Source organism: Oryctolagus cuniculus, chromosome X (genome assembly GCF_964237555.1).
Source record: "Oryctolagus cuniculus chromosome X, mOryCun1.1, whole genome shotgun sequence".
Taxonomy (NCBI): domain Eukaryota; kingdom Metazoa; phylum Chordata; class Mammalia; order Lagomorpha; family Leporidae; genus Oryctolagus; species Oryctolagus cuniculus.
In genome coordinates this window covers 34612779-34625946 of record NC_091453.1, presented here as the reverse complement: position 1 = coordinate 34625946, position 13168 = coordinate 34612779, and the positions used below count along the sequence as shown (strand labels likewise).

The window sequence follows — 13168 nt, the reverse complement described above, 5'->3', positions numbered from 1 at the left end:
CTCCCCCTCATTCTGGTGCTCCCTAGGGCATCCTCATAGACTCCTTAGGCTTCAAGAGCTAGTGTAAAAACATAGAAAATGGATCAATGGTTGTCAAGGTGTGGTCCCAGAACCAGAAGCAAGTGCGTCACCCAGGAACATATAAGAGAGGCAATTGTTAAGCTCCTATCCCAGATTGAACCAGAAACTATGGGGCAGGACCCAGCAATCCATGTGTTAACAAGCCTTCTGGGTACTTCCGATGCATGTTAAAGCCTGAGAACTTACTAAAATCCAGTATTCCTTTCGGAAGCTATTGGAAAGGCAAAAAAAAAAAAAAAAAAGCTGGAGTCTTGCCCAATATTAACTTTACTGGGTATTTAAATTATCCCATTTCTCTGGAAGGCTGTTTTCCATGCATCATTTTCTTGTATCTCTTTGACATTATAGACACTCTTGAGATTCAACTTTGCAATGGCCTGGGTCCTTCTGAATTGGTTCAGTGTTTCTGAAGTCACTGGTAAGAATAGGGATTCCTGTTATTATTTCATTAGACAGCAATCATGAGGTGCCACTTTCTTTTTCCTGGCAAAAAGACTTGAGGTCTAAGGCTCATAAAATTCTGTTGAGCAAAACAAGCCAGACACAGAGGAGTACATACACACTGAACAACTGCATTTATAGAAGGTATACGGGAAACCCTACTCCACAGTGAAAGAAGTCTGGCTTTAGGTGCCTTCGAGTTACAGGTAATATTCTATTTCTTGATCTGCTGTTGTTCACAGGGATGTGTTCATTTTGTAGGAATGCCTTAAGGTCATATGATATGTGCTCTTTTTCTGTATATTCCATATACTTCAATACAAGTTTTAAAACAGTGCTGGGACAGTCACAGGAGAAAGTTTTTAACGACACACTGCTGGGAGCGCTGAGCTCGCCACACATTCTCAGAGGACTAGGGTCTTTGCTTCTGTATGTGAAATACACATTTGGAGCAACCAGCCTCTTGACACCAGGTCATATTGCGTCTTGACAGTATGAGTCAGTTGTATGGGGGCCACTCTGTTTCTTGGCTGGAAAAGGCATTTTGGTTGATGGTGTCCCTGATCAGGATTCCCTGTGGGAGATGAAGTGGCAGGGCTGTGGATTTTTTTTTAAAGATTTATTTATTTATTTGAAAGTCAGAGTTACACACAGAGAGAAGGAGAGGCAGAGAGAGAGAGAGAGAGAGAGAGAGAGAGAGAGAGAGAGAGAGAGAGGTCTCCATCCGCTGGGTCACTCCCCAAATGGCTGCAATGGCCAGAGCAGGGCCAATCCGAAGCCAGGAGCCAGGAGCGTCCTCTGGATCTCTCACACGGGTGCAGGGGCCCAAGGGCTTGGACCGTCTTTCATTGCTTTTCCAGGCCATAGCAGAGAGCTGGATCGGAAGAGGAGCAGGCGGGACTCGAACCAGTGGCCATATGGGATGTTGGCACTGCAGGCAGCGGCTTTATCCACTACGCCACAACACTGGCCCCAGGGCTGTGATTTCTAATCAGGTTAGGCCAAGAAACCAGGGAAGAATGTGTAATGGGTGACAGGGCAGTAACCCATTGTTTTCTCTCCCATTCAGAGCTCTAAGGGTGGTTAAGCACCCACAATTTACCTATGCCCTTCCGGGCTTAAATAATCCCCTGGCCTTGCCAGCTGTGGATGTACAGGACATCTCAGTTAAATTGCACAGGTTCTTGCCATGACCTGTTCACGTAAGAACCCCAACCTGTATAGAAAATAACCCAATTGTACCTGAAAGTCCCCAATCTGTTGTCATCATCCCTCATTTTTCCTTAATTATTCTGGGCTCTATTTTTCTGTAGCTACCCCTTCCCCCATACACATGGCTGCTGCTGCCATGTTCACCATGGGAATGTTGGTAAATGTGCCCCTAAAGGCCCCCAAAGATGGAAATGCCCAGTCGTAAGCCAGGCATGCTCAAACATACCTGAATCTCAGTTATGGGTTCAAGGCTAACACATACCTGCTAAATCCATGATGCCCTAGGTTCCATGATGGTGTAATCTGGAAAGAGCTCCCAACTGCGGTTATATTCCATGGCTCGATTTAGGGGTTGGTGACTGGGAGAGGCATAGTGCTAGGCCTGGATGGCCCCCCTGCTGCTGATACAGTGGTGTTCTCAGGATGCAGGAGGGGACAGGTTCAATCCAAAAGTGCCAGGCACAGGTCATCCCTCTGGGGGTGGCATGGAGGTCAGTTTCAGCAATCTTCTACCATTCCTACTTCAATGAACTCCTCTTAGAACTATTCCTGAGTGCAGGGTATTTAAAAGACAGCTTTTGCATCACAAAAATCTAAATGAGACTTTTACCAAAAATGTGAATGCTGGGGTGGGTGTTTGGCATAGTGGTTAAGTCTCTGCTTAAGTATGGGATACCTACATCCTGTATCAGAGTGGCAGGGTTCAAATCCCAGCTCCTCCACTTCTAATCCAGCCTCTTGCTAATGCCAGCCCTGGGAGGCAGCAGATGATGGCTCAGTTAGGTCCCTGCCATCCATGTGGGAGACCCAGGTGGAATTCCGAGCTCCTGGCTTCAGTCTGGCCCCAGCCTGGCTGTTGTGGGCACTAGGAAAGTAAAACGGTGGAGGAAGCTCTCTCTCTCTCTCTAAAAATGAAAATAAATATAAAAATTTGTAAACGTCAGTGCCCTACCAGATGAAGAAAAGTTGGGGGAACGTTGCAGATTACAGGAAGCTAAAGAGACATGACAACTAAGTGCAACACTTCACCCTAGAGCAGACCCTGTAATAGAAAGAGGAATGCAATAAAGGAGATTAGTGAGTGGGTCAACAGGAAAACTTGAGTATGAATGGTAAAGTATGTTTAAACAGTGTTACATCTTCTGAGGCTCTACTGGGGTGATTAAGGAAATATGCCTCTTCTTCAGGAACATACCCTGAAGTATTCAGGCCCATAGGGCCATGCTGTGTCAATTATCCTCGTATGGTTCAAACAACACATTTATGAAGGAGTGCTCACGTACACAAAGGAAAAAGTAAATGGAGTAACATGTTAACAGGTACACCTAGGTAACACACATATGGATGTTCTTTATACTGTTTTTATTTCTGTCACTTCTCTGAATGCTTGAAATTAGTCCCAAACAAAAAAAAATTTTTTTTTTTAATTTAAAGGACCATCTCTGCACAGTCAGAATCTATTGACACAGGGCTGCCTGAATTCTTCTCATGGCAAAGATGAGCAATGGGGACGTGGCTGCATCTTCCCAGACACATCCCCAAAGGCAGCCAGACACCCTGTATGAAGTTGCCAAGTGGTATCCGAAGTCACCCATATCTTGATCTCCCCCATCCTATAAGACACTGAAAATAACAACTTTTTACTCTTTGCTCCTGAGGATTACAGACCCTGGGTATCGATAAAATGTTGCTTATAAAAGGAAGGTGTATGAATTTATTCATATATTTATCCACTCTTTCATCCATCCATTCATCCACCCACCCATTCACCCATTAAATATTTTTGAAAGCCTACTTACCAGGTGCAAGGCTCTGTGCTAGCTAGCAGGAGACACAACCCCTGTCCTTAAAATCTATTTGGGGATGCACAAACAACCACATAAATTTCTATTTGCAAACGACTTGACCACAAAGTAGACTCGTGAAGCCATGGGGAACAAGGCTGTTACCAGAGGCAGTGGATGCAAGCCCCATGGATCTGGTAGATTGTTTTCCTCCAGGCAACAACTAAGTAACACTTACTCCTTGTGTACATGGTGTTCAGAAGAAAAGGACACAGCCCTTACTCCCCCACCCCTTCCCAGGCTCATCCCATCTGGTTTGGCTTAGTTCTCTGCAGGCTGTTCTGCCCTGTGAGGTCAGGAAAGGACCAGCAAACCTGTTTGTATATTTCTGGCCTGATGGACCAAGTGAGCTTGGGAACAATCTTTCTCCACTGATCCGTGCCTCTGGGTGAACACGGCAGCTAAACCCATAAAGCTTTTAGAAGACAAGAACCACCAAATGCCCTCAAGTACAAGCCCTGCAGCCTATGAGAATCACATCACTGGGCTGCTGAGTCATGAAAACAGTATGACTGTCTTCCACATGGATGGAATGATGACCTTCATGGACTCTTGTGGCTCTCCCCACCTCCAAGGCCAAGTGTAACACTAACCGTGATGCCCTGTATATAAGGGACAATGGTGGAGTCCATTGACTTGGGGCTCCAAGCACACAGTGTTGGGGGCGGGGTAAGGGGTTAAGAATGTGCACACACATGCATGCGTGTGACTACATGTGACACAACATGTTCTTTCTGTTGCCTGAGTCTCAGGCGGGACTGCCTCTCCCCTCTGACACATTCACCGCCTGGCCCAAAGAAGCTTCAGATTGGGGATCCAACAAACGTTTACTGAGTCCCTACAAAGTTCCAAGCCTTTTACTTTATACTTTGACACATTTATATCATTTAATCTTTAACAACAACCCATTAAGGTAGGAATTATCTGCATTTTACAGATGAGAAAACAATCGCAAAGAGGTTCATTGATTTGCTCAAGTATATCATACAGCTTTTTTTTGTTTTGTTTTTAAACACGCACACACTATACTGTCAGCTGAGGCCTGTCTGTGTTGATCACTTATCTTACAGCATTTCTTGTCTTCTCTACTTTGGGAGCACTCACCACCCCCCCTTACACAAGCCCCCTTATTCCATCTCCTTTCACTAGCCCATGTGGGCTTGTCTTTCTTTTTTTTTAAATACTGCATTTAATAGCACAAAAATCACTAATACAAAGAAACTGGCAAAGGTGTTTGTCAATGAAGTATCCCTGCCTCCTCCGCTTTTCTGCTTTCACACCCATGTATGTAATGGGCAACGTTTTTATAAGCTTTTCTTCCCCCCCCCTCCAAACGTATAACTGTTATGTGATTGGTCAATTGAAGCTGAAACACCCATGGAGAAAGATGTTTTACGGTTACAAGGGCACACCCCCCCCCACCTCCCCCCTCCCCCCCACCTTCCCACACAACCTTTTGGAGGAATATAGGATATGTACCAGTGTCAGATTTTCCTGCTCTTGCCTTCCCCACCCACAGCGTTCCTGCCATTTAGTTTTCCTCTCAGTGACTACTTAGACTAGAGCCTCATCTCCCTCCCCTTCTAATCCTCTTCCATTCAGGACCTTCGGGACACTGGGTACTGTTCAGTTCTTACTCTGTCAGGCCCCTAGGCCATGGTCAAGTAGGTCCTTCAAATCTTGATGCCAGTTGTACTATGGGTGTCGTCATCTTCCGTTCCAGGTAGATCTTGTGTGTCACTTCAGTAGGCTTGCGTATTCATTTCTTTCACTTTTTCTGACTCATGTTCCAGGACCTGTTTGTGATAGAATAGTAAATACCCTTCACTGTCCAATACGTCCTTAATACTGGCCTTGGTGATGACGGCATCATCACACTTGAACCACTGGTCCTTGTGGTGCCGGATGAAGCTGGTGTAGTGGCCACTCTCTAAGGTTCCCTGGTGATTAACCACAGCAAACAAGGAATACTTATTCTCGTTGCTTCCACTGTTGGTTGGCAGCTGCAATTGTCCATTTATTCTGCTCTCTTTACTCGAGGCCATAAATGGTGTCATATCCAGCTCCAGAGGAAAGGAAATGTATGTAGTGATCTTGCGCCTCTGTTTGGCTGAGTGTTCAAACCGTTTGAAATGAAAACAGGCAACAACTGGCAATTTATTCATGGTGAGCTGTTTGGTGGATTCTTGGTAGCTTTGGCACCCACCGCATTTGATTTTGGCACTGCTACCTAAGTGCTCTGGCCTCGTAAACCTTCGCAAGCAGTCCGTGAGGGTGCTGATACCTGGTAGGTGGCTTTCCCCATTCACGCTGCTCTCCCTCCCTGGGCTCATGGGCCAGAAAGATGTGCTGGAGCCAGGCAAGTCCAAACTGATGTCCCAGCACGGGTCTATGGTGGTGGAGACGCCATGGCAGGCCTGGCAGGTGACATCCGACTGCAGGCCCCCCGTGAAGATTTGGTCTATGATGCAGTTACAGTGGTTGGGATTGTTGGCCGCCTTGCCCACGTCATCACCCTTGCAGTGCCTGTGTAGGACATCCAAGGCCGCGATGAGGAACTCGTGGGCATCCTGCTGCCTGTACCCTGCTAAATGGCGAGCGTGGATCCACACCAGGTGCAGTAACTTGTAGGGAACATGAGGAGACGGGTTTCCGGAATAGAGCTCCCGAAAGAGCGAGGACATCTCACAGACCAGACACAACTCCGGGCTCGGCATCTCACAGCGGTGCCGGTCAGAGAGAAAGAAATCTCTCAGGATGGGAGTGTGCGTCAGGGCCTGGACGATGCAGTTCATAAAGCACGTGTTGCCGAGGTTGATGAGTCCCCTTAAGCCAATGGTGAAGCTGGAGGCAATTCTCCTTCTCCTGGGGTTGTGTCCTAGCAGTTCTAACTCGGGCTTGGTGGTTTCCCAGGTCGGGTATTTGTCACCAAGCCCAGGCCCTGAACACTGCTGGTGAGAAACCTCGCTTGAGGCGGAGGCTTGTAACTTCAGAGCTTCTCCTTGCTCTTCTTTGGCAATCTGCTCAATGTCTTTGTCATACACATAGTCCTTACACATGAAGCAGTAGATCCCCCCGTAATAGAGGTCCACGGCTAAGGTGTGTTGCTTCGCCTCGGCGTGCTCGTGAATGTGCTTCTCAGTGAAGCAGCCAAAGAAGACACAGGAAAGGCAAGAGTGGAGTCTGTTCAGATGGGCACCGCACACATGGCACACGCAAGACTTGGCCTTGCTTTTCCTGGTCTCGGGAGTTCCACACCACACGAAGCACTGGTAGATGACCCGCAGTTCCTGCCTCCAGTTCTCTCCCACCTTAAAACTGTTCACGTGGGAACAACCCGGGGGCCCCAAGGCAAAATCCACATCCAGGCATCCGCCCCCAGGGCCGCGTCGGGGTCGGGGCCGGGGCGGGGGCCGTGGCCTAGGCTGTGGAGGGGTCCGGAGCCGGGTCTGGGGCCGGGGCCGGGGTCGGCGGCGCGGGGCACGACTGCGACGCGGAGAGGGATCGGGGGGCCGCGGCGGGTCGGAGGGGAGGGTGGGGGGAGGAACCTCGTCGCCGCTGCAGCCACCGCCGCTCCGCGCTGGGTCCTCATCCTCCAGCTCCTGCTTCGGCTCCCCCTCCGGCTCCTGCTCCGCCTCCCGTACCGGCTCGGGTTCGGGCTCCAGCTTGAGCTCAGCCCGGCGGCCGGGACCCTCCGCCGTCTCTACCTTCCCGGCGGCGTCCACCTTCCCCGCCGTCTCCACCTTCCCGGCGGCGTCCACCTTCCCCGCCGCCTCCACCTTCCCCTCCACCTTCGCCTCCGCCTCCGCCTCCACCTTCCTCTCCGCCTTCTCCGCCGTCTCCGCCGTCTCCGCCTCCTCTACCTCCTCCGCCTCCACTGGCGGCGGCTCCTCCCCCTGCTCGCAGGGCTCAGGCGGCCACTGGGCGTGGCGGCGCGGGGGCCACGCAGACCTGGGGTGTCCCCCGCCCGGCCTGAGGGAGCGCGGCGGCCGTGGCAGCTGGACCCAAAAGGGACTTTCACTGAAGGAGGCGGCGGCGGAAGCAGGCGACGCCCCCGGGGATCCTCCCGCCGAAGCCCCCTAGCGGAGGCCGCTTCTGCAGCCAGGCCCCGTTTCCTTTAATTCAATATTTCCCAAACTTGCTTGTTCACGAGAATCACGTGGGGGAGCGTGTTCAAAAAAAAAAATCACAGAGTCCTCGGCCCCACCCGCAGGCCTACTGAATCAGTCTGGAAGGGAGGCACTCCGGAACCTGTATCTCTAACTGGGGCCCTAGAGGCTGCTTCTGATCAGGCAAGTTTGGGAAACACAGCTCTAATTCATTGAGGCTGGCGGGAAGGGGGGCGGGGACCGCGCAGTCTCTTTAAGGCGCTTCCAGTTCTCAGCTCCAATCGCTGCTCTGACCCCCTTCATCGTCTCCTCCCCTCTCCTCGTCCTTCCCTTCCCCTGTTCAGGCTTCCCCCAGCACTGCGGGGCGGGGGGCGCAGCGGTTGCCCAGTCCAGAAACGTGTCTCCCGCTAGGAAATGCCCCCGCAGAGGAGAGTCCGGAGGGCAGGCCATCCTATTCGGCGGCCGAGGCTGCCCTCAGCCCTGCCCCCAAGCTCCCCTCCCACCCCGGGACCTGCCCTTCCTGAAAAGGATGAAGCTCCTACTCCCTTCAGATCCGCAGGGGCAGTGCCCCCAAGGCCACTGGGCCTGGAGAGGCACATCCCCTGCCCATCTTATCAGCTCTCTGCTGAGTCTGGCTCTGCCCCTCGCCTCCTCCCTGGGCTCCCAAGGCCAGGAGTGGGATGCCAGCTAGCCTCCTGACCCGGCAGACGCTGAGCAGCCCGGAGACAAAATTCAAGGCCAGCGAGCGAGACCAGGCCAGCTCCACAGCCAGCATCTCCCCTACAGCTGGGAGAGGGGCGCAAGCTACAAGACACAGTCCCAAGACCCTTGCAACCTGCAGGGTCCCAGGCCGGGCAGCAGGTAGAAATGTGTGGAGCGGCCAGTGGGGAGAGGGGGCGGGCCTGAGTGTCAGGGGCCTCTGGGAACCCGTGTGTGGAGGGGCCTGCTGTAGCTACTGGTTCTGGGGAGTGCAGCCCAGGGCAGCGGGCGAGCCTGCTGCTCTCCGAGTCCTGATAGCTGCTGGCCATGGCCTAGTGCACACTGCCGGGCTCGGGCTTGGGCTTGGGCTCGGGCTCGGGCTTGGGCTCGGGCTCAGGCTCGGGGGCTGTGCTGCCTGATGATACCCAGCCAAGCTCTCCTTGGCCTGCACAGGCGGCCCGCACCCCCACACACACACCTGTCCCCTTCCTCCAGGGAGGGGGCGGGGTGGGGCAGGCCTCCTGGGTTAGCAGCAGGTGTTGGTCTTGAGGACTCGGGAGCCCTAGACTGCCTGGCTCCCACACAGCGGAGGGTGGCCTGCTGCCTGCCCTTAAGTCACCTGCTTAAGTCAGCTCTTCAGTTCCTTGAAGCACCCAGCATCTTCCAATGGATGCCTGCCCTGTGTGGCCTGCAACCAGAGGAACCCGACCTAGCACGTGAGCTAAAGGAATTTTCCTGCTGTTGCTGCTGCTGCTGCTAAAAGTGACTGATGTCATGGAGTGTGCCGAGAGGACCAGGGGTTACTCATCCCAACTATCGGACGAGAAGGAGAATTAACCATCTCTACCGTGCCTGGAACTCTCTGCCCTTAAAGACCACCCATGTTAAGCTGGTTGCCTTACTGATCAACTCCCTGCAGAAGCCCACAGGCCCACCCCGCCTCTGCTCAGGCCAGCATGTTCTGGCAGTGGAGAGTTTTGCCAACATTCACTCAACAGATGTATATTCGTCTTTGACCCACAGCCAGGTGTTGTATTAGGAACTGTGGGCACAGCACTGAACCAAACTTACCCCAGGGCCACAGTCGGGGCTAGCTTCTCCCAAAAGGCACATTAAGGAAGACTTAAATCACTAGCAGGGAAGAGATACTATAAAGCAAACAGTCAACGTATATATACCAGAAACACTTTCTTGTTTTTTTATAATAGTCCTCATGGGAAAAAAAAAAAGAGAGAACTTGGTTGAACTTTCTTACAATCCCCCCCCCCCCCGATTGCATGCTACTTTCACTTGGAATCACTGGTGGAGAGTGCCACCATAATCTTTAGATGCTTAGTGTTTGTATGGGTCTGGATTCCATCCCGAGGCCAATGTCACCATCTCTGCCTGCAAACACCTAACAAAGCTGGCAGAAGGAGCTGAGCTTAGGAGAGAGTTCCTCCTTGCAGTTGCTGCGGCTAGGCTAAATACAACTCTGGCCACAAGGTGGCAAAAGAGTAAATGACAATTTCTCCTTTTTTTTTTTTTTTTTTTTTTTGGTATGTTTACATAAAACTATTGGTTTATATCAAAATTCTCTCTAAAAATATTTGAAAAATGGTATGCTTGATACCAAGCTCCTTCACACCTTCTTAGACTGACGTCTGAATTTTTGTATCACAAATGTCAGTTGCTGCAACAGTGTAATTTCTGACAGGTGTTAAAAATAAAACTCTTACGTCACTATTTTACATGAATCCGGCGAAATCTAAGGACCTTCGTGATTTGAGAGCCACTGTCACTTGGCTTAAAAATTCATAACTGAGCTTTTGTTTGATACTTGGAGGTTTTACATTTTCCCTATTCTCCTTGAGTTCTTGATTCCACTCGGTTTCAATAGAATTTGATTGCAATAATATACATTTTTGCTGTTGAAATGATTTGATTGGTTATCCTGTATATTTCTCTGCAGCAATATATATATATATATATAGCTATTTGTCTGTTAAATGTTCCTGTGATCACAAAACACTAGGTATTGTTTATAATTTTGCTCTTACTTCATTATCATGACTATTAGTATTAGAATATGAGGAATCGAAAGATTGTAACCATATTAATCTTCATAGGTAAGTATTAAACATAAAAACAAAAGTTTGTTGGAAACAAGACTTTTTTCAGGAAAAAATGGTGTATCTGTGTATAAATATTATTGCCAGAATGAGACAGGATTCAGCATCAATTTTCATTTTTCTGTTTGGTCCAATGTTAGCACACAGAAGTAAATGGAAATGACATTTTTTAAAGCATCTTGCAAGTCTTTGGATTCCTTTGAAGATAGATGGGAAAATTACACAATGATTTATCTTCAACATTGTTTCTCATGATGTATCAGCTAATAACTCCACTGGGTTTTCCTTCAATTTTATTGGAAGCAAAGAATTGGATACCATCTGAGTTGCAGAAGGATTTGATTCCCATTCATTTGTGGCAGCAGGTTTTTTTTTTTTTATTGTTGTTGTTGTTCATCACTTACAGCAGTGTTTGGAATTGTCTGTCTGGTACCTTGAGGGTCTTATGCCACAGGGCAGTGCCCCCAGGTGTGATTCAGGATGAGCAAAAGATATACTTTGCTTTTGTGATGGGCAAAAAGGGCCACTGGGAAAAGGAGACAAAAAAGAGAACCTACTTGATTTCTCCACTACCAGTATGTTCTCTGGCAGATCGATTTTCAAAGACTGAATACAAAATTTGAGGATTTAGAGATTGATACCCTTAAAACTCCTGTACCCCAGGGTAATGCATACTCCATTTTGAAAGTTACTGGTTTGTATTGATTATTATTAAAGTAGTATATCAATATTTGTGGTTTATAAAAAAAAGGTATAAAAGAGGGCATGCCATGAAAAGTTAAAGTCCCTCTCTCCCCCACCAATCATACCCAGTTCTATTTCCCTGAAATAACCACCTGTTAACATGTTTTCATTTATCCTTTGAGAAATCATCTATGCAAATACCATTGTCTTATACATATATCCCTTTTATGAAATGTAAATCAAACTGTAATATACAGAAGTTTTCTCCAACTTGATATACACATCCAGTGCAATGCCAATAAAAATCCCAATGAGGTTTTTGGGGGGAGACTTTATAAAGTGATCCTTAAATTAATACAGAAGACTTGACTAGAAGGCATTTTCCCCCTTCCTAGTTTCTCTTTCTTCTCCTGCAAATGAGGGTTTAGTAGACATCTTGCATTCAGTCATGAGGAAGTATAAAAAGTACTGATCATTACTATGCCTATTCTAACATGAGGAAAAAAATGCTATGGTGTATTTTATCAACACAGTGGTACATCACTTCATGTTTTGACATTGCTGAAGCCTTTATTTAGGCCTTTTTTAAAAAGATGCTTTCAATGTTGCAGGATTCATCATGTATATACAGTAAGAATGAAAAATCTTTTAAATGAGCATTGATGGCTATATTCTGACCTGTTCCAAATAAGAGATCCAATTGTTGTTAGGAAGTAGTTTCAGAAAATAACAAAAACAAAACACAAGTGACCAGTAAGGTTTACACTTCTGATGAGAATAAGAGAGCTAATTTGGTAGTCATTTATCCACTAAGCTGAGATTTTTATTCTAGATACTCATCTTTCTTTCCATTGCTGAAATCTTTGAATGACAGTCCATGATTATATTTGGTAACATTTTCAATTTTCTTTCTTGATGGCACATAAAATACTGGTGTGTCTCACACTCGACAGAACCAGTGTGAGGCTCAAAATGTCATCCTATTTAAGTATTTATTATTTGGATCCCAGTTATGTGTAGCTGAACACAATTTCTAAGTGATAGCAGGCTTTCTGTTTGATCCCTAGCAAAGTCTTAAGTCCTTATCCTGGCCTTTAAGAACCTCCAGGATCTGCCCTTGATTTCCTTTTTTTAATTTATTTATTTGAAAGTCAGAGTTACACAGAGAGGAAAGGCAGAGAGAGAGAGAGAGAAAGGTCTTCCATCCATTGGTTCACTCCCCAGTTGGCCGCAATGGCCGGAGCTGTGCCGATCTGAAGGCAGGAGCCAGGAGCTTCTTCCAGGTCTCCCACGTGGGTGCAGAATCCCAAGGACTTGGACCATCTTCTTCTGCTTTCCCAAGCCGTAGCAGAGAGCTGGATCAGAAGTGGAGCAGCTGGGTCTCAAACTGGCGCCCATATGGGATGCCAGTGCTTCAGGCCAGGGCGTTAACCTGCTGCCCCAACAAAAGCTAGCCCCTGCTCTTGATTTCTTAGACCCTGCTACCTATCAATTCAGCCTTGTCACAAACGGGACTTACTGCTGGGCCTTTACTAAGCTCAGCTGTCTCCTGTTCCCAAACCTATGCCCTCATTGTTTCTTCTGTTTGGAAAGTTCTTCCCTTTGAAATCTTCATGGCTTTCTCCCTCATTTGCTTCACAACTCTGCTTAAGGGTCACCTTATCTCAGAGTCCCTCCTTGACCTCTATATAAAATAGTACCCCATCCTTGTTTTATTTTTCTTCAACATCACCACATACAAGAGATTTGCAAAAATTCATGGAAAATGTTTATTATTATAAACAATATTGTCAAAAAAACTATGGGGGCCAGCATTGTGTCACAGCAGGTTAAGCCGCTGCCTGTGACACCTGCATCCCAAATGAGTGCTGGTTGGAGACTTGGCTGCTCCTCTTCTGATCCAGCTCCTTGCTAATGCACCTGGGAATGCAGTTGAAGATGGCCCATGTGCTTGGGTCACTGCAACCCATGTGGCAGACCAGGATGG

At 48.2% G+C, this 13168-nt stretch overlaps 1 protein-coding gene across 1 annotated transcript; it reads right to left on the bottom strand.

Moving 5' to 3' along the window:
• Nucleotides 1-4420: 4420 nt before the first annotated feature.
• Nucleotides 4421-8462, bottom strand: USP27X (ubiquitin specific peptidase 27 X-linked). Its single transcript, XM_051826916.2, has 2 exons — nt 8388-8462; nt 4421-7657 (listed from the first exon to the last, which is right to left on the bottom strand). The coding sequence occupies exons 1-2, from the start codon at nt 8460-8462 to the stop codon at nt 5321-5323; spliced, it is 2412 nt and encodes an 803-aa protein (XP_051682876.1). The 3' UTR covers nt 4421-5320.
• Nucleotides 8463-13168: the final 4706 nt, after the last annotated feature.